The 20,985-nt window shown below is 50.3% G+C and overlaps 2 protein-coding genes and 1 long non-coding RNA gene across 8 annotated transcripts; 2 read left to right on the top strand and 1 right to left on the bottom strand.

The window, feature by feature from the left end:
• The first annotated feature begins 450 nt into the window (after nt 1-450).
• PNP (purine nucleoside phosphorylase) lies at nt 451-6,457 on the top strand. Its single transcript, XM_079316496.1, has 5 exons — nt 451-563; nt 872-975; nt 2,180-2,355; nt 4,966-5,156; nt 6,036-6,457. Exons 2-5 carry the CDS (start codon nt 931-933, stop codon nt 6,251-6,253), a joined length of 630 nt encoding a protein of 209 aa, XP_079172622.1. The 5' UTR covers nt 451-563; nt 872-930; the 3' UTR covers nt 6,254-6,457.
• A 6,712-nt stretch (nt 6,458-13,169) lies between these two features.
• Nucleotides 13,170-19,363, top strand: CALB2 (calbindin 2). 6 transcript variants are annotated; one of them, XM_079316492.1, is made up of 11 exons: nt 13,170-13,290; nt 16,340-16,416; nt 16,605-16,694; nt 16,799-16,879; nt 17,707-17,763; nt 17,872-17,949; nt 18,064-18,119; nt 18,325-18,364; nt 18,474-18,527; nt 18,748-18,819; nt 19,055-19,363. In XM_079316492.1, the coding sequence occupies exons 1-11, from the start codon at nt 13,200-13,202 to the stop codon at nt 19,169-19,171; spliced, it is 813 nt and encodes a 270-aa protein (XP_079172618.1). In that variant the 5' UTR covers nt 13,170-13,199; the 3' UTR covers nt 19,172-19,363. The 6 variants fall into 6 exon arrangements, with proteins under 6 accessions (XP_079172618.1, XP_079172616.1, XP_079172614.1 ...); XM_079316490.1 differs by having other exon boundaries at nt 13,175-13,290; nt 18,748-19,363; XM_079316488.1 differs by having other exon boundaries at nt 13,175-13,290; nt 17,707-17,949; nt 18,748-19,363.
• Nucleotides 16,250-19,204, bottom strand: LOC306807169. Its single transcript, XR_013775647.1, has 3 exons — nt 19,078-19,204; nt 18,653-18,798; nt 16,250-16,386 (listed from the first exon to the last, which is right to left on the bottom strand). It is a non-coding gene; the product is annotated as an uncharacterized lncRNA (long non-coding RNA).
• Nucleotides 19,364-20,985: the final 1,622 nt, after the last annotated feature.

The following is a 20,985-nucleotide window of genomic DNA, read 5'->3' as shown; positions in this document are numbered from 1 at the left end:
CCATCACAGGCTGGACATCCCCATTCACACTCATATAAGTTGGAATTTCTCAGTCTAACTGTGCTTTTGCCTTTCTTCAGTAACTCAGGAGACACCAGAGCCCATCAAAAGCAGGAGTGGTTATGCCTTGTGACATTTCTGTGATCTAAGTATCATTAGCCATTATTCATCTACAAAATGAAACCAGCCAAGGGGATTCAAATTATTTCCCTGTAGTCAGGGGTAAAATACATGAGATTAAAAGTGATGCATCTTCAATAATAGCAGTGAAGCTTCTATTATTATGGTCTTAATGACTTTTTTTTTTTTTGCACCTTTTTTCAGGACTTTTATCCTTTGAAGCTTGTTCTTTGAATGGGCTGATAGTCTCACTGACCTGTTCTCCTCCTGCAGAAATAGCTATGAGGTGTACAAGGAAACAGCAGATTGGTTGCGTGCCCGTGCTGCCCAGCAGCCCAGGATTGCCATCATCTGCGGGTCTGGGCTGGGAGGTCTGGCTGATGTGCTGGAAAACAAGACAGTTTTCCTGTATGAGGACATCCCTCACTTCCCACGGAGCACAGGTGGGTACAGCTCAGGGCATCAGAGCCCCAGCCACCAGCAGCCTGCAGCAGAGCCTCACTCAGGCATCACTCAAGTCTGCAAACCAGTCCCACACTGGTGGAATGTGTGTTCACAGTAAAAAAAACCATAAATATCATAGCACAGAAACACGCATTTCAGAAATGTGTATTTCTGTTTATTTGATTTCCAGCTCCTGCTTTTGCAGTGCATGGCCCTGCAGTAAAGCAAAATCATTTACTAACAGATCCCTCTAAATTCAAAGAACTTGAGACCTGTCACTAAAATGACTGTACCTGTTAATTTGCAGTGGCAGGGCATGTTGGCAGATTGGTGTTTGGGGAGCTGAATGGACAGCCCTGTGTGTGCATGCAGGGACGTTTCCACTCTTATGAAGGCCACTCTTTCAGCAAGGTGAGTTCTCCTCATGTAGGGGAGATGTGTTGTAAAAGCTGCAGAAGTGACTGCTTGCCTTGCTGTCTAGCTGCAGGATGTTAGCTCTGGCAATGAACTTACACTGCTCTTGAAATGAGTCTTTCTTAGATTTCAGATTTGTCTCCAAAGAATAAAATTGGGAGTTCAAACCTAGAGGTGGTTGGCTTCTGCTGGGTGAAGGTGATGCTGCACAGCCATACAAATTGGCTGACCATGCTACTCTCTTGTTTATCATATAAGGCAGATTAATTTAAATGCTTTAACTTAGTCAGTTTAATAATTAATTAAATCAGCAACCAGGAAACTTCAATAAGAATAATCTATTTTAATCTTCTATTGCATTTGTATAGTTTATAACTTTTTTCCCCCTAGAAAAAGCTCCCAGGCTACTGCAAGCTGCTATATCCTCCCAGTTAACATACTGGAATGTGTGGAGGTTTATGTTACCTACCTTTTCTGCTAGAAAACAACAATAATACTTATTTTTTTTTACTTGGATAGCTCTGAGATTTTCCTTTTTGCATTGAGGTTGTTTGCATTTGGATATAAACTGTAATTATTGGCACCACACAACTTCTTATAGAAAAACAGCTATGTTAAAATCACCCAGTTAAAAACTAGCTTTATCAAGACATGTTTGTCTATTAAAATCAACTAATTTTTAGAAGAAGTGGTGTCCATTATTAGGAAAGTTTTTTCCCACAGTAGCATGTGATTGATAGCAAGTATCATCCAAATTCCTTTGTGACTCCTCAAAATCAAACTTTTTAATTTTTTTTTTCCCAGCTCCCAATTGTTCCTTAACTTTGGATTACTCTCCAACTCCAAGTCTATAAGTATTTACTTCAATCAGCACAGTGATTTGATCTCTGCAAGACCTTGGCAGTGATCAAAAACTCTCTGCTTGCTCTTTCTCTACCACCTTTATTTGACCTTAGTGCAGCTATAGAAAATGTGGTCTTGGATTTTAATGCAAGATTCTGTTTGATTGCAAGATTATGTTTAATTTTTTTAAAAAACATTAACATTCTATTTAAATTAGATGAATGTTTAAAATTGAAGAAGGTTGTTTTGTCCCCATATGTAGACTCTTTGCATCCACAAATCATGATATTATAGATGTAGTAGCAGTAGCTGTCTGCTGCCTGTGATACTCATGGCACATACGCTTTTGGTTTTGCAGGTCACCTTTCCCATCAGGGTGTTCTTTCTCCTGGGGGTGGAGATCTTGATTGTCACAAATGCTGCTGGAGGACTGAATCCCCACTTCCAAGTGGGGGACATCATGTTGATAAGGGATCACATCAGCTTGTTTGGCTTGGGAGGGCAGAATCCCCTGCGTGGGCCAAATGATGAGCGGTAAGAAGGGATCAGCTCCATGGTACCAATTAACCCTTTCTTCCTTCAGCCATGGGCTGGGATTGCCAGTGGTGCCCACTGACAAATATTTACTGAGAGGTAGAGTTTGGCTCCAGGTATCCACAAGGGAAGAGTTACAGCAATAGTTCTTTGTGCTGTGCTGTGCTGTGCCACGTGCCCTGTCTTCCCTTGGCTGTTGCTTACTTTTACAAGCCTACAAGGAGTTTACACACAAACCCCCAGAAGGTTTTGTTTTGTACAAGAAAACTTCTGATCCTTCTCCTGACATGACCAGCTGTACCATCTGCTAAAGACACCCACTGCTCCTCTTCTTATCAACCCCTCTCTCTGTTGGTTCCTCTTACTGAGCAATCAGTGAACTGTGCTGTATCTAGCTTGGTTTTGTCAACAGCCATTTCTGGTGTGATAGAATGGGTACAGCAGAGGCCAGGCAGTAAGGGGAGGGCAGAGCAAAGATGAAATCTCCAAATTTCCTGATCACCACTGCTCTATCCAGGTCTTTAACCTGGGGTCCCTTTGTATTCACTGAAGGCATCCCTCTGATGAGGGGTGGTTGTGTTGGCAGCTTCTTCAGAGACCTTAAGATCTACAAGAGCGACCTGCTGCTGGCTGAACTGGGAAGTCAGGTTTCCTGTGTAGCAGAATCTTTACCTTATGGAGAGTGTAGAGAGGAGCTTCTAACATATCTCACCCCTGAACTGCAGTTGTCACCAGATTTGGATTTGCTTTGAGCAGGAAGCTGGTCTAGATGACCTCGAGGTCCCTTTGAAAATGAATTTACGATCCCAAAATCTTTCCAAGATACCATCAGACTGGCAAGGTGGAAGGCCCATCTTGAAAAATGGATGTGTTTGTGGGGCAGGCATCTGGGTTATCCTTGGATCTTTCCAGAGAAAAAGTTCTGCTGAGAGTAAGGTGGCCTGCCTGATTTTCAGTTAGTTCCTTCCTGATCTAACAGCAGACCTGGCTCTTGCTTCTGAAAGAATCTGAAAGGTGCTGGCAGCTGCCTCAGGAGAAATAATCACTGTGCTGCGATTCCATGGCAAGAGGACAGTACCATCTGAAGTGGAACATCTTTACATTTTGTAGGTATTGCCGTGGGTTGGAGGAAAGTGATCAAAAGCAGAGAAGCCACATGGAGTGTTTAAAGCTCTCTGGACTTGCATAATTGCTCTGGAGCAGGAGGAGAAACTCCAATCAAACAACTGCATCTGGACAATGTTCAAAGGAAGCATAGCTGCCTCATTGCCTCTCAAAAGCAGCTTCTTGGTGAAGACTGCAGTGCTCTGGGAGGTGACTTTTGTACTGCTGACCAAGGCATCAAAATGGGCAAAAGGTCTTTATGAATCAGGTTTCAAAGTATTGCAGAGATTTGGCTGAACAAACTCCTAAAATCCTGTCCAGCTGAGCTACCAGGAAGGATTTATCTGAGCACAACAGAGCAAAACTAGAGGCAATGAAGTGATGTGGAAATAATATTTTTTTAATAAATTAGAGATTGGGCTTCTGCATTGCTGGCCATTCTTCAGAAAAGGGAAGCAATTTTCATGGTGATGAATACTTATTACCTTAGACCAGAAGGGAAATTTTGTTTTTATTTATATAATATTTAGTGTTTATAAAAACAAAATAAGCCCCCTACTGCCCTAAGCATTCAGCTGGAAGAACATGTAAACAAACAGAAGCTTTAATAGCATAAATGAGGGACTTGGTCCACTCCTACTGAACTGCGTTGGTGAACATGGCTGGCAGTTTATTTTCCAGGTTTCCTCAGTGGCAGCATAACAATCTTTGCCATCTACTTCTGCTCTCCTTGAGTCAAGAGAAGGATTCACTCCATCAGGAGTAGGACTGAGCTGCTATTTTGAGACCTAAAGCAAGAGACCCAGTTTTGAAGCAGAAGATGAAAGCTACCTGAAATATGGCCCTGGAGCTCCAAGATGTAAAGCAGCTCCTGCTGTGATGGGTCTTAAACGTAGAGACTGATGTTCCATCAGGCCAGGCTCACACCCCCACCCAGAGACAGCCTGTGGGACTCTGTGCCTCAGGGAGCCCAAAGAGCAGCAAATGTCTGGTGGGGAATGTTTAAAAGTCATCATGAGCAGTCACTGGGGAGAGAGAGAATGGGCCATCAGTGCTCCCTAGAGACAGGAGCCCTTGAAAGACCATTCCAGAAGGGTTCCTGCAGTAGGGAAGTAGTGCCAGACATTCCAACAGTCATAACCTCTGGGTGCTGACAGTCTTGGGTGATTAGATCTAGCAGTAATGTCAGGCCCAGGTAGGTGCCCCATTCCTGAAAATGTTCAAGGTGAGGTGGAACAGGACTCTGAGCAACCTGATCTAGCTGAAGATGTCCCTGCTCACTGCATGGGTTTTGATGAGATGGCCTTTGAAGGTCCCTTCCAACCCAAACTATTCCATGATTGATGGCAGAATTACCTGATGATAAGAGCAGAATGACAGAGATTGCAGCATCCATGGCAGGTCTGCCTTTAACACTTCCCTTTCTTCCAGAGAATGACCCTCCCTGCATTCTGACAGAGGGAGCAGCAGCACTGTCACACGCCTGTGTCCTTTACTGCCTTTCAGGTTTGGAGTGAGGTTTCCCTGCATGTCAGATGCTTATGAACAAGATCTGCTGGGCCTGGCAAAGGAGAGTGCAGAGGAGCTGGGGTTCCTGAGCTTCACCAGGGAAGGAGTGTACTGCCTGCTGGCTGGGCCCTGCTACGAGACCATCGCCGAGTGCCGCCTGCTGCAGGCGCTGGGAGCTGATGCTGTGGGTGAGCTGCCAGCGTGCTCTGAGCACATGGATTCAACAGTTAATTCTGCTCAAGGCTGACTTGCTTTAGTCTTTCTCTCTCTAAGTCTCCTGGGGCTGGAGAAATGAGCTCTGTGTATTTCTGCTTCATTCTGCAGTGGCTTAGTGCTGCTCCTGGGAGGATTTGCAGAAAGTCCCTGCGCTTACAGCTGTGCAGGGCAGGATCCCAGCACAACTCTGTGTTTATTTCCCAAACACAAAGTCTCTCATGCTCAGATGAATTCACTTCAGGAGGACTGAGTGAGCCCAATAAAAATGCAGTATTTTTCTAGTATTTTTCTTCTAATTCTGACATTGTAAAGATTTTCACTCTGCTTTTTTTCTACAAACTGACCCTCTTTATGAGTCTTGTTTAGGGACAGTAATCATAGATACCTTCCCAGCTGTGTACAACAAAACTAACTGCCATAATCCATATGACTCCTTCAGCTATGATTCCTTCCATGACCCCTTCTTCATGGAAGTCTGTTCATTAATACCTGCAGATTTGTTGTGTGTGAGGAAAGGACCTCACCTTCCCTCAAACTATTTTTATTTGTAATAGCTTTTTTAGCCAAGGAAGAACCAAATGACACAGCACATCAGTACTTCCTTAGTATTTCCAAGCCTGCAAACAGTCTTGCAGGAGGGAGCTGTGGCACAAGGATCAAATGCAGGAGGTTTATTGTGCTGAGCAGCGTTTTAACTGTAGTGCTGCAGCTATTTGAGTCTTTAGACATAGACCTGGGGGGAATGAGACAAGGGATTGTGCTTGGAGGTAGGACTGTGGTTTGCAGCCTTGGAGGGATCTTGTTTTGGTACCAATCCTGACTCATTCTGGTCCTTTTCTCTCCCACTGTAGGCATGAGCACTGTCCCAGAGGTAATTGTAGCCAGGCATTGTGGCCTCCGAGTCCTCGGGATCTCCCTCATCACCAACAAAGTGGTGATGAGCTACAGCAGCCAAGAGAAAGCCAACCACGAGGAAGTGCTGCGCGTCTCGGTGGTGCGAGCTGAAGCCCTGCAGAAACTGGTCACTCACCTCCTTGGGAAGCTGGGGGAAAGCACAAACTCTCCGTGACCTCCAGCCATTAATCCTTCATATCATAACATGTGTGAACACTTCCAAGAGTTGGGGGAGAGCTGTTGGTGGGACTGTCCCCTTCTCTCCCTATTTTAAATAGACCTTTTGATCTTTGTGCTTTGTCTGATCGGGTGCAGAGGTTTGCTTTGAATTTTGCCAAGATGATCTCCTCATTAGTAGCCAGTGACCAAAACAGCTTACTGGCACATTCCTAAATTCCAGTGTCATCAGAGCCCCAGATACTGTGACCTCCAGCTGTCTCTCTTGGGGCACTCTCCTGCCCCAAAGTCTCTGCTCCCCACTGCACATGAGCCAGGTTGAGAGTTGGCTGTGGGGCTTGGTGCCTGCTGGACCTGCTTTTTTCAGATCTGAAGCCAGTAGAAGCCCACAAAAAGACTGAGTTTTGGATACATGAAACAGGCCAAATTAAAGATGAGATCTGCCTGGAGCAAGCAATGGTGCAGAGTAGGTGAATTGCAATTGATTTTACAGCTTGGGAAACCACTGCATTGCCATAGGGTTGTGTGACCTTCCCCTCCCAGAAGGTCTCCCAGAAAGCCCTCTCTTTCCTCATCTTTGGCTCCTCACGACCAGCTGCAGAGTTCAGCAGCTGTTTGCTACAATGCAGCACATCCCCAGCACCCCTCACACTTACCTATTCTGTTTCATTGCCCAATTTATCAAGACATGAAAATTCAGCTCAGTAAAAGGCATAGTTTACCTGTGCACCATGTAAACATTGCCAAGCTGGAAACAGAATCCAGGTCTATCTCTCCCTGGTTTTGATCAGTTTCTGGATGTCTTGGAGATCCATGGCTTCAGCACTGCAGACTGGTTTCCTGTTGATGCCCAAAGACAGAGAGATCAGTTTGATCCTATATTTCACGTGAGCTTTGCTGCTGTCCCTGCAGCAGATTTTGGATCACCAATGGTTTGTTGATTTTAGCAATGTGAAATTACATGGGAAATATTTTGAAGTGAGCATGATATTTTTCTGGGACTTTCTTGGTCCTCTTACATAAAGAAATTGAACCAAGCAGTGAGTAAAGGACAAACAGGAGAGGTTCTCCCTTCCCAGTGTGCTGACAGTCTGTCAAGAAAGGGGGAACATCCACCAGAACGGTGCATTATTCATTGTTCCTCAAAGGTCAAGCTGAGCTGTGGATGCAGCTGGATGTGAAACAGTGACAGTAATTATTAGATAACCTTTTTCCCTTCATTTATCTTGTAGTTCTCTATAAAGCTCATCACTGTCACAGCTAAATGTTTTTAGTTGACTCAGTGGTCTGAACTGAAGACACCCAACTGGTCATGGAGAGCTCCCAACCTGCCTTCCTAAATTTAGCTGTCCAGTTGTTTATCACTGACACTCGCCCTCCGTCACAGCCTTCAGCCTTCCATGACATTTCTTCCATTTTTTTCCAGATGGGTATTTGCTTGAAGCCTTTCATGCTGCAATTACTGGTGTCAGCTGCAGTATCCATGGTGCAGATGTTGTCACCAGGAGGAACAGTTGTGCTGTGAATGTTTTCCACTAAATGGTAGCACTTCAGCTGTAGGGGAGATCTTGGGGTGACCCCCTTGTCTCCTTCTGGGCAATGTCACCTGTGGCCAGCCCTGAGAAATATCTGCCCAGACTGGTCTGGAGAACTTGTGGAAGGGAAGTATTCATTGCTTGTGCTTTCCTGGCAGAGTCACTTGTTCAGCAGCTCCTGGCACTTGGAGGAGCTCTCGGACACAGCAGCTCTTCCCATTTGGTGGGTCTGACTGTCAGGACAGTCTCTGCAACCAGCTCTGGTGGTAATCTGCAAAGGGAAAGAAGCTGCAGCTCCATCTTTCACAATGCTGTTCCCTTTCCAGATCGAGCAGGAGTGAAGTGCTTGTCAAGGAGGGCAGCACAAGCAGGAAAAGATGAAAAGTGGCAGATGTGCAGAGCAAGAAAGAACCACTTCTACCTGCTCCCTTTTCAGACTTGTCCCAGTATGAGCTTGTTACAGGGCAGGGAGAGAGCAGATAATTTCCCCTGCCTAGAAAATGGTGCTTCACATTCATCTAATTAATACTTGGTAAATACAAAGTCTCTCAAGTGGGAGTGGAAGGCAGCTGTGCAGCTTGCTGTAGCTAGCAGCAGCCAGAGTAGCTAAGGCTGGGATTTCAGCAGACTCCATTAATTAATCAGAGTCAGGCTGGGCTGGGATGTGAAGGGAAGCATCCAAAAAAACCTGCTGTTGTGTTGGTACTTCTCAGGCAGGGTTTGAGATGATGAGGAGCTTGGCAGCAGCACCTGCTTTCAGCAGGCCAGGTCTGCTTCTCTCTCCAGCTGTACTGGAGGCAGATACTGTGTTCTTGTCTTTGAATACAGCTAAAATGCAACTTAAAATTGAACCTGAAAATCACTGTACAGCCAAGTCTTCAGCAAATTAGGTCTGTTAAAAAAAAAAAAAAATCTAAATTGCATCTGAGCCCTTAAGCAGTTTGAGGCTCTTCTTTCAGCTGCCCAGAGTTCACTTGGATGGCCCAAACTTTTTGCCAACATCCAGATTTTTGTATCTGTCAATGGTAAGAGGAAGATGCTGTGGACGCTTTGGAAAGGACCTTATTTATTTGGAGGCCAGAGGGGAAATACAAAAATTAACACAGTCAGCTCATCTGGCTTTGGAGATAGTTTTAATACAATTTTGTTTTTTTTACTGCTGATGAGTTTCAAAAATATGAAGCACAGTGATGCAATATGGGTAAGACATATGAGGAAGGCACTGTGAGGGAATAAAACCTGCTGTGATCCTGAAAATGGTGGTTTTGTTTGCTATGCCAATCCACTGGTTAGAAAGAAAGGAGGTGCTTAACTGCTCCCCTTACATCCAGTCTACAGGCTGGAGGATAACCCAGGGAAACCCCACAGCACCACATCTCTGGGGGACCAGAATTCAAATATCAGGAGGAGCAGGACCAACATTTGACCAGCACTTGGCACAGATATTTCTTACTGATCCCACTAGGCTGACAAACTTATGGAAAAAATACCAAAAACCAAAGTACCTCAACTTAACTTTTGAGCAACTGGAAAGTGCAGTGGGCTGTGGTAATGCCAGAGCAGCAAGTCATCTATGCTGGAGGCAGGACACAGTTCCCTTGATGCTCTGCCTTTTGTATAGTGCTTTTGGTGGTTTCTGGTAAATCCGTGGTTGAAATGACAATCTCAGCTTTCTTCATTCCTGTACTCTGTGCCATTACCTGCTTCTGAAGTCCAGGTCATTGTGGTCATAGGGATAAGCTGAAAGATGCATGAAAAGCTAAGACACCTGGCAAGTGGTAAAAGAGCCCCAAATGACAGGATGATCCTGGCTTTCTCAGTGCTGTGGCTGGCAGTGAGCCCAGGTGCTGCCTGACCAGGGAATGCCACCAGCACAGGCTGTCCCATGTGGCTGTACCCGTGGCACAGGGACACATGGAACACCTGTGTCTGTGCAGGGCAGAGCTGGCACAGCTCCTTCTTTACTCATCACAGCTATGGACTTGTGAGCCAGTCTGCCTCTGTGCCAGCCTTTTCTTTTTTCTTGCTCATCAGTCCAGAGAAAACTTTCCAGATCACAGGGTCCTGCTGTTTCCAGTCCCCTGGAGAAGACAGAGGTGTTATATTGATGTCTTCATGTGAGATTCACATAAAAGGGTGAGGCCAAGAGGAGAAACCTCTGCACAGCCTTTGGCTGGACCATATCATGAGGGTTTAAGTAGAGATCTCTGCTGTTATCTGAGAAACAGCCCTCTGACCCAAAAAATCTGATGGTGTGATTCATCCTGTTTCCTTTGCAAGCCTCGGTTTCCCACTTTTTTTTTTTTTTTTTTTTTTTTTTTTTTTTAATGTGAGGTTTGCCTTTTGCATTCTTTCCTATTTAAAAGTAAATCAGAAAGCTTTTAAAAACCTATGCTGTCTCAGCTCAGCAGCAAGAGTGTGCCTTGCCTTCAAGTTATTAAAATTCCCTTAGATGTTTCTTTTTATTGAAAACCTGCAGTTGAATTAAGGGGATTCTGCTACAGTGGTGTGTTGTTTGGGGTTTTTTTCCAAAAGCTTTAGGTCTTCACTGCAAGGATTTCATTTGCAGGAAAGAACTAAACTCTCCCCTGCTGTGCTGAATGTTTGGAGCAGGGGGGAGCGATGTGGGTCACAGCAGTGGGCTGATCTCAGTGTATTGATGAATTAAATCCTGGCTCTGTAAGCAGCATGATGGTCTGTTCTTTCCAAAATCTGATAGCATGTTCACACAGAATCATAGACTGTCCTGAGCTGGACCCACAAGGGACATCAAGTCCAGCTCCTGGCACTGCGCAGGACATCCCAAGGATCCTATCGTGCATTGGTGTGATGGATCCCATCATCCCTGAGAGTGTTGTCCAAATGCTTCCCAAACTCTGTCAGGGCTGGTGCTGTGACTGCTTCTCTGGGGAGCCTGTTCCAGTGCCCAATCACCCTCTCTCTGGGTGAAGAACCTTTTCCTGATATCCAGCCTAGGTGGTGGGATAGTGATGAAGGCTGCAGGAAACCATCTGGCTTTTTCTCCCACAGAAGGGACATCCCCAGTGCCTGGACACACATGTGGGAGATGGCTTCAAACAGCAACACAACCACCCTTGCTTTCCTTTCCTGAAGATCCACAGCCCTCTCTAAGAGTCTTTCTCAATCTTAGCAAATCCCTTCCTACAGCAATGAGCCCCTCTTGCACTGCCAGCTGCTTCAGAGAGGCAGCCTGGGGAAGTGTTTCCCCAGAGAAGGGAGGGAGTACACCTGGAGCCCAGATATTGCTCCTTGGAGCAACCTTGGCCCCTTTGTTAGCAGAGAGGTGGGTGTCATGGAGCAGCATGAATGTGATGGGTTTGGTGACCCAAAGGCATCCCTGCCCTGGGCTGGAGCTCTTCTCCCTGAATTGTGCTGCAATAATGGAAAAAAAAAGATTATTTTTTTTCAGACTAATTTCTGTGCCAAACCACAGGAAAAGTGAATGGAATACACAGGACACCCTTCAGTGTCCCATGTGTGCCTGAAGGCTGCATTGTGCAGCAGGAAGGAGGAGAAGGCCATCATACTGCTCGGTGTCCCAATGTGGCTCTTCTCATGGGATGCTGGCACAGCATCTCTTCCCGTGCCTGAGGTCCTGTGTCCTGCCCTGCCTCAGCCAGGCATGGCTCCATCTCCACTGCACTGAGCTCCTCCAGGCCCCTGCCATTCAGAGGGAGCACCTCAGCCCCCTGTTCTTCCAGCCAAAAGATAAAAATAAGAGGCAGCAGCACCAAGCAGGATGGGCAGTGCCCCAAATAACTCCCAGCAGCTGCCTGGTGCCGGCTGCGTCCCCGCTCTGCGCTCATCTGAACTTCCCTGATGCCTTCTCATCTTTAATTAAGCACTTCCATAGGCTCAGCCTTCTTGCTGGATCTGAATTATTTTTTTTCCCTGTAGCCATGGCAACACTTCCCCTGGGCAGGCTGCGCTAGAGCCAGTGACAAACCCCATGTGTGGCTGTTTTGTTTGGGCCTGGAAACTTCCCTGCCATTTGGGAAAACTTGGGAAAAGAAAATCCCTCAGTGAGCTGGTGAGCAGCAAGGGGAGGCAGGGTGAGAAATGTGTTTTGGGCTGAGCATCCCTTCTATACCCCAAGCAGCCCTGCTAGGATGGCAGAGCCTTGATCTGAGGACTCCTCGGTTTTTCGTCCAAAAGATGGCTTCAGCATCCAAGTTTTGTGTCCTCACTCCAGCCATGGGCGTAAGTGACAGCCCTGCTGTGGCCATTGCATGGTCCCTTGGTGGTGGTGACATAGGGACTGCCATTGCCCTGCTCCTCCTGCCAGGACCAGCAAATCATGAGCCATGAAGCTGCTATGAGGCAGGGGGACAGTGACACAGATGTGGTGACACAGTGCATGGACATGGTGACTGGGGTAGAGCTCCAGGCACAGGAGGGGATGCAGGGACTTGGGGAAGGAATGGAGTGACAGGCAGGAGGAGGCAGAAGGGCAGAGTGACAGGGCAGGCCTAGGTGACAGGGAAGGGGTAGGTGACATTAAGCAGGGTGGGTGATGTGGGACAGGAGTAAGCGGCATAGGGCAGGGATAGGTGACACAGAACAGGAGTAGATGTCATGGGACAGTGGTAGGTGAGAGTGGGGTTAGGTGACAAGGCAGGGACAAGTGTCAGGGCATGGGCTACCGACTCCTGTGCCCAGTACTGCTCCTAGTGTCCCAGTATCCTGGTGTCCCGGTATCCCGACGTTCTGGTATTCCGGTGTCCTGATGTCCTGGTATGCCGATGTCCCAGTGTCCCTCGGTATCCTGGTATTCCGACATTCTGGTGTCCTGATATCTCGATATCCCATTGTCCTGATGTCCGGGTATCCCGCTGTCTCAGTATCCCGCTGTCTGGGTATCCCACTGCTCCGATATCCCGGTGTGCCCCTGTCCCGGTATCCCACTGTCCGGACGTCCTGGTATCCCGCTGTCCGCGCATCCCAGTCCCCCTGTATCCGTCCCCCTGTCCGGATATCCTGCTGTCTCGGTATCCCTGTATCCCGGTGTCCCCCTATATCCCTCTATCCCGGTGTCCCCCTGTATCCCGGTATCCTGCCGTATCCCTGTATCCCTGTATTTCGGTGTCCCCCTGTATCCCTGTATCCCGGTATGCCGATGTCCCCCTGTATCCCGCTATCCCGGTTCCCGCTGCCCCCCGTGCCCGGTATCCCGGTATCCCTGTATCCCGGTATTCCGATGTCCCGCTGTCCCCCTGTATCCCGCTATCCCGGTTCCCGCTGCCCCCCGTGCCCGGTATCCCGGTATCCCGGGCGGCGGGCGGCGCCCTCTGGCGGCGGCGGGCGGCGCGGCGGCGGCGGGTATAAAAGGCGGCTGCGGGCGGCGGCGGGATCGGGAGCGGCGGGATCGGGAGCGGGATCGGGAGCGGGATGGCCGGCCCGCAGCAGGCCCCGCACCTCCACCTGGCCGAGCTCACCGCCTCCCAGTTCCTCGACATCTGGCGGCACTTCGACGCGGACGGTCAGTCCCGGGGCGCGCGGGACACTTCTCACCTCAAAAAACCGGCGGGGAGGGCAGCGGGCTGAGCATCCCTGGGGGCGCGGGGCTGAAGGGGGGTGGTGAACAGTCCCTGGACATCCCGGAGGAGAGGATAGAGCCTCCACCGCCGCAGCCCAGGGAGAGCGGTGAGCCCCCGGGGTGATGGAGAGCCCCCGGGATGCGGAGACTCCAGGATGGAGAGTCTCCGGGGTGATGGAGAGTCTCCGGGGCGCAGCCCCGTCAGTTGAAGCTCCGGGGTCGGGGGAGCGATCGGTCCTCAGGATCTCCCCGCCGGGAAAGGACGGGGAGCCCCAGAACTGGACCCCACCGGGAGCCCTCAGCCCATGGGACGCTGAGCCCGGGATATCCCGGGTCTCCTTGGCAAGTCCCCCGGGTGCCTTAAGACCTGGGATTCACTCGGGGCTGGTGTCACCTCTGGGTGCTGCTCTGGGCGTCTTGCCCTTCCCGGGGGCGCCCAGTGTCCACCCTCGGTCCCCTCCGTCTCCCCGCCTCGGCAGTGCCCCACACTCGGTATCTGGAGGGAGGGGGGCAGCGCGGTCACCAGATTGGCCCCAGGGCCACCCCCTTGCCAGGGGTGACAGAGCGGGTGTCCCATGCCCAGAGCAGGCTGAGGAACGGTCCCTCTACGTCTGGAGTGCTTGGTCTCTGCCTGCCTACTCCCCGGCTCCACAAAACCTCTCCTCGGGGATGCTGTGGCAAAAACCGTGTCCACTCTGGGGATGTCACCTTCCCACGGAGTCACATCTGGGATAGACATCCCTGTTCCTACCACTGTCAGCCCCAAAAAGTGGAGGAAATGCAAAAACCAGCATTGTTTTTTAGGAAAACAGTTTCTTCCAGTGCTGTGGTGCCATGAAGGAGGCTCAGCCCACTGGGAGCAGCAGCCCAGGGGAAAGCTCCTGTCCTTCACTGTCTCCTATTCCTGCAGGGAGGTTTGGGGACCAAAAACCTCCTGGGAACTGCGTCATGTAGCTTCCTCAGCTGCACTGCTGGAACTGGAGCTCAGCTTGCTCCTGGCTGCATTTTGGGGTCCCCCCCACAGCCTCACAACATCGGGGACACAGACACAGGTCCCTGTCACTGCTGGAGCTGGCACTGGAGCATCCACCAAGGGGCTGGGAAGGTGGCACTCCAGTGGGAGTGATGTGGGTGTCCAGCTGCCTCCCTGCAGTGCATCCCACTGCGCCCTTGGATGTGCTCTGTCATCTCCAAAACACAGCAGCAGGCACGGATCCAGCTTGGCCCACGGCCCCCAGGCAGGGCAAGGCTGTCGAGCTGCAGCACGGCAGGTGCCCAGGAGAGGAGGGACTCAGGCATCGGGAAAGAAGGTGGCCTTGACAAGGACAATGCTCTGCTGCACCAGGCAGGAGCTCCAACAGCCCTGGCTGCTTCCCTGTGCCAATGGAGGGACCTGGGGTTCATTCCCCTGTGCATGGGACTACTTCGCCCAAGCTCATCCTGCATTTAAACCCCTTCAATGAGGCTTCCATGCCTTGAGCCACTTCCCCTCAAGGCTTGCCATGCCCCAGATGTCCCCGTGGATGTTTTTGATGTCCTCACTTTTACCAGCCACAGCTGCCCCGAGGCTCCAAGGTGGAGCTGCATGGACTGGTTGTGGCTCTCTGGAGAGGATTTTCCATGACACTCCACATCCTGCTGCTCTGCGGACATGGATCAGACCTGTCCAAGCTGCTGCTTGGAGGAAGCCAAGCTACTGGCCACAGCTTTTCTCAGCCTTTTTCTTTTTTCCCAGCTCAGAACTCCTGTTGATTTTTCTTTTTTTTTTCCCAACTGAATTCAAAGTTGCTTGGGGTTCTCCTGCACCCACAAAAGCAAATCCCCCGGGAAGAGCAGTGGGAAGCCAAGTATCTCAGGGGTTCACACCAGCACCCCAGTATCACCCAAGTAACTCACCCCCTTCTGGGAAGGATGCTGCTCATCCATTGGGATGGGGTCACCAAAGAGGAACATACCCTGGTACTTCCCCAGTGCTTTGAGCTGGGATGTGGATGGGTTATTCCCAGCTGCTGTGTTGCAGTGGGGAGCCTGCAGGTGATACTGCTGATAATGCCGAAGGCAGTGCAGAGCAGGGAGCTGTGGTCCAAACCTCTGGAGCTGAAATGCAGAGCAGTCCTGGGGAAAATCTTCACGAGGAAGTGTGCTGGCTATCCCTCAGCCAAGCACTTCAGGGGAAAGGGCAACATCCCTCTGCTGTGTCCAGATGTTCTTGGAAGGGAAGATTTCTGGCAGGGAGGTGACACCTTGCCATGCAGCAGCACCACGGAGCTGGTGCTTCTCGGCTGTCCCCAGCTGTGATGTGACCCTGCTGCTTCCAGGCACAGCAGCCACCCCTCAAAGCCACCAAGGGCCAGCATAAGTGAGCTGTGTGTGGCTGAGCCCTGGCTGAGCCATCTGGCCATCAAGCATCCCACAGGCAGGGCAGGTTCCAGAGGAACCACATCTCAGCACAGATACCAGCATTGAGAGGTGCGAGGTACACAGGACAGGGATCTTTTGGACCTCCTGGCTGGAGATTGGCAGCAGGGTCACGCCTTCCTGGAGCTGATCCTGCACCCAGGATGGGGGGATGCTGTGCCAGGTGCCTTGCCTCTGCTCCCCATTTGCCTTTGTGGATCCCACAAGTAGTTGGGAGGAGACAGCCCTGATTGGGAGATGTTTGTATGGGATGGAGTGCCTTTATTTTAAGGCATCTGATTGAAGTATCAGATAAAGAAAATGCAGCAAAGACTAAGATGAACAAAATCCCCTGTGCCCTACAAATGAGTGCAAGGGACAAGTCAGGGCTGTGTGTCACCTGGGCAAATTTGGGCATCACCAGTATGTCTAATGACCAGCATCAACATTGGCTGGCTTTTCCTTGCTGCCACAATTGCCTTGGAGCCATGTCCTGGTGCAGAGGGAACAAGCTGTGTCCCCTGGGAGCATCTGTCTCTCTCCTCCTGTGTTCTGACACTGTGGAAGTCTTACTGCATTTTTTTTCCTCCCCTAGGAAATGGCTACATTGAAGGCAAAGAGCTGGAAAATTTCTTCCAGGAGCTGGAAAGTGCAAGAAAGGGGGCGGGTGTGGTAAGAGCATCTCCTGGTTTTGCTCCCTCCTTCTCCTGTTCCCTTGTGCCCAAAGGTTCACGCTCATGTCAGCCCCATCTCCTTTGGGCACTGATGAGTGGGACTGGGGCTCCTCTGAGAGGAAAGCAGGAGAATACCAGCACAGAGAATGGGGAAAAGGCTCCCATCCTCTCTCTCCTTGCTGGCAGGACTCAAAGAAGGACAATTTGAGTGACAAGATGAAGGAGTTCATGCACAAATATGACAAAAATGCAGATGGCAAAATCGAGATGGCAGAGGTGAGCAGTGCTGCACCTGACAAACCCCCATGTTCCACCCCCATGTTCCACCCCCATGTTTGTGTTCCCCCTCCATCATTCCACCATGGCTGTGTTCCCCACAGTTGGCCCAGATCCTGCCCACGGAGGAGAATTTTCTGCTGTGTTTCCGCCAGCATGTGGGCTCCAGTTCAGAGTTCATGGAGGTGAGTGGGACAGGCCATGCTGGGGGATCCCCAGGGAATTCAGTCCAGTTCCACCATGGGAAAACAACTGGGAGCTTTAACTGCCCAAACCTCCCCAAGTCTCCCCAAAACTCCTGGCATTAACTCAGCTCTGGGAGGCAGTGCTGGTTTAGAGAAGACCAGAAGTGTGGTGAGTTTTCCCAGTTCTCAGCACCACTTGGATACTTCTCAGGGCAGCTGGATGACTCATCTCAGCCTCCAGGTGAGGTGAGCTGAAAGGATTTGGGGCTTTTTTGTAAACTACCCCTCACAGTTGCTGCTAAGTGCCCAAGGGATGTGCTGAAGCCAGCACTGCTCTTCCACCCTACAACCTTGCTGTGCCCTTGTAAGGGGCGAACCCACACAGGTGGGAGACAAATTGCAGATGGGGAATAAAACATAGTTGGGGGTAGAAGGGAATGTGCAGCATCCTGGATAGGAAGGAGCTTGTACATGGAAACTGAGCCCTGGGTGGAGGAAAAGACTGAAAGAAGAGCACCCCGTGACATGGAGGGGGGGTAAGCAGGCACTATTGTTTAATTGGGGAATGTAATTAAATTTTATTAAATATTAAAGTCTGGTCTTGCATACTGACATGAGGATAAAGGCACTTGAACTCTTGTTGTGGGGCTGAACAAAAGTGTCCAGCCCCAAGGGAGAGCAGGTGACACCAGTGGGAGCTGTGAGATGGCTCCATCTCCTTTAGGGTGGTGGGGACACTCTCAGCAAGTGTTTATGGGAACACACACACGTCAGGGGGGAGTGAGGGACACGAGCCCCCACAAAGGCTCATGGTGGTCCCTCCACAGGCTTGGCGCAGGTACGACACGGATCGCAGCGGCTACATCGAAGCCAACGAGCTCAAGGTGGGCTGTGGGCACAGGCAGGGCTGGCTGGGTCCCAGCCAGTGGGACATCCCTGCTGGGACAGCTGGGGGTGGGGACAGCCAGCAAAAAAACCCCTTCTCCTCCCAGGGCTTCTTGTCAGACCTGCTGAAGAAGGCAAACCGGCCCTACGACGAGCCCAAGCTGCAGGAGTACACACAGACCATTGTACGTGGCACCTGGGGCTCTGTGTCCCCACCTGGGGCTCAGCAGCCCGGGTGGGTGACATGCAGGGGAGGAGGGGCCGGTGGGTGACACAGGGTACTGTTGGTATCCCCACAGCTGCGGATGTTTGACATGAACGGTGATGGGAAGCTGGGCCTCTCCGAGATGTCCCGGTAAGGCCATGGGGAACACAAAGGAAAAGTTGGGGAGGGAAAGACACCTGAGATGCTTGTATTTAGGAAGAGTCTGCTCCAGCTTCCAGGGAAAACTGTTTTCCTCTTTAGTTTACTCATGGTTTTGAGCAAAACATAACTGTGATTTAAGAAACCGTCTTTTTCTTGCTGCTTCCTGCTCTTCCCTGCCCTTATTGTTTTTCAGACTTTTGCCTGTGCAAGAAAACTTTCTTCTGAAGTTTCAGGTAAATAATACTACTCCTACTGCTAATAATAGCAACAAAACCAACCCATTCCCATTGCTTGTACCTCCAACCCCTCTCTCATACCCTGGTGTCCCTTGTCACTTCCCAGGGAATGAAGCTATCCTCAGATGAGTTCAATGCCATCTTTGCCTTCTACGACAAGGTAGGGAGCTGTCTCATGGGAAACTGCCCCAAACAAATATAACTTGGCCAAAAATAACCCCAAATCATATGGTTTTGGTCGAGGCAATTCCCTGCTCTGGTTTGGGGTGGGAGAACTAGGTTCACCTCTGGCTGTGCTGGGTGAGGGTCTGGGGATGTCCAAGAGGGAATTGCAGGGCTTATGTCCTTCCTGCTGTTTATGTCTCTCCTACACTATTCAGGATGGAAATGGCTTCATTGATGAGAATGAGCTGGATGCACTTTTGAAAGACCTGTATGAGAAGAATAAGAAAGTAAGTGGGGTCAAAGCTCGGGTGCCACCCCCAGAGCCCTCCAGCCCCTTTTCCCCTCTCCCAGAGCATCATTCCATGTCCATGCCCCATGGGAACCAGGAGATGCTGGTCTGGGTGCTGCTCCTGCATTCTCATGGGAAGCTGCACTGGATCTGGGGAGAGTGTAATCTCAGCCTGGGGGTACTCCTCAGGGAAAAATGGGATGCCCACCCCCACTGCCCCCCATGCTTTGCAGGAGATGAACATCCAGCAGCTCACCAACTACAGGAAGAGCATCATGAACCTCTCCGACGGGGGCAAACTCTACCGCAAGGAACTGGAGATGGTGCTCTGCAATGAGCCCCCCATGTAGGACCCCATACACACAGCCCATGCTCCTCCTCCCGGAAAACAAGCACAAGGGGGGAGCCCCCATCACTGCAGAGCTCCCCCAACAGCTCTTGGGTTTGCTGTAGGTTGCTAAAATCCCATTTGGGGGGAAAACTCTTTTTTTTTTTTCTTTCCATCTGCCTGGTTTGTTCAATTATATGATTTTTTTTCTTTGTGGGGGTGTTGTTTTCATTCCTTTGGTCTCTTGAGTTTTTATCATTTACCAAAGAACAGTTTACTAATAAATTCAAGTACTGCTAGACTGGAGCCCCTATTTCTCCATCCCATGGTGTGCTGCGGGGTGACAGGGAGGAGGGGGACATCCCCACACTCTGAATCCACAGAGGATGTGGCTGCTGGGTGGAAAAGAGAGCATTTGGGAAAGCCTCTTTGGAATGAGGGTAACTGGAAAATCCCTGGGGAGAAGAGTGCAGGCAGGCTGGGTGGGGACACTCCCAGTTATCCCTCCAGTCACCCCTCCCAGACCCTGCCAAAGCCTCTAGGGCATCTCAAGGGTTGCTTCCCCCACTCCCAGTTTTGGAAACCAGTCCCAGGGTGATGATGCTGGTGGAGTCTCAGTGCAACTTTTCCCACTCCTGTGCTATCCAGTGCAGCCCAGCTGAGGTCTATATGGCCCAGTACAGTGCAGTGCAGTCCCATCTAGACATGTACAGCCCATTATGACCCAGTAAAATCCCACACAGCTCAGTATGGCTCAGTACAGTCCATTGTGGTACACTGCAGTCCTATATAGCCCAGTACAGCCCCACATAGCCCAGTATAGCCCAGTACAGCACTGTACATTCCTCTATAGGTCAATACATTTCAGTATGGCTCAGTACCACACTTTACAAACTTGTGTGTTTGTACAGTCCTATATGGCTAAACACAGCCCAGTACAGAGCTTTACATTTTCACATGGCCTGTACACCCCAGAATGGCACCAAGTACAGCCCCATACAGCCCAGTATGGCTCAGCACAGTTCTGCAGAGTCCTGTACAGCTCCATATGGCCAAGAACAGCCCTGTAGAGTCCTGTATGGTGTGTGGCAATCCTGTATAGCTCACTGTGGTCCAAGACTGCCCTGTGTAGACTTGTATGGCTCCATATGGGGCAGTGCAGTCCGATACAGCTCGATTACAGTGTAAATGTACAGCCTAGTACCACGTGTATGTCCCAGTATGGCCAAGTACAGCTTGGTACAAGATGATCCAGGACAGCCTAGTATGACCCACCATGTCCTAGCTGAGTCCTGTATATCCCAGTACAGCTTACTACAGTCCAGTACAGCCAGTATGGCCTGATACAAGAGAGCCCAGTACAGCCTAACATGGACCACTGCATCTCAGTCAAGTCCTGCACATCACAGTACTGCCCACCACTGCCCAGCATCGTCCAGCATAGCCCAGCACAGCGCAGCACAAGCCAGTGCAGCCCAGCATAGACCAGAATAGCCCAGTACCACCCATCACAGCCCACCACAGCCCAGCATATCCCAGCACAGCCCAGTACTGCCCAGCATCTCAGCACAGCCCAGTACAGCTCAGCACAGCTCAGTACCGCCCAGCACAGCCCAGCACCGCCCAGCATAGCACAGTACAGCCCAGCACAGCCCAGCACCGCCCAGCATAGCACAGTACAGCCCAGTACAGCCCAGCATAGCGCAGCACAGCCCAGCACCGCCCATCATAGCACAGTACAGACCAGTACAGCCCAGCATAGCGCAGCACAGCCCAGTACAGCTCAGCACAGCCCAATACCGCCCAGCACATCCCGGCACAGCCCAGCACAGCCCC

The sequence above is a fragment of the Erithacus rubecula genome, assembly GCF_903797595.1.
Source record: "Erithacus rubecula genome assembly, chromosome: 12".
NCBI classification, from domain to species: domain Eukaryota; kingdom Metazoa; phylum Chordata; class Aves; order Passeriformes; family Muscicapidae; genus Erithacus; species Erithacus rubecula.
Note: the sequence above shows the minus strand (reverse complement) of the source record. Positions and strands in the feature narration are given on the sequence as shown.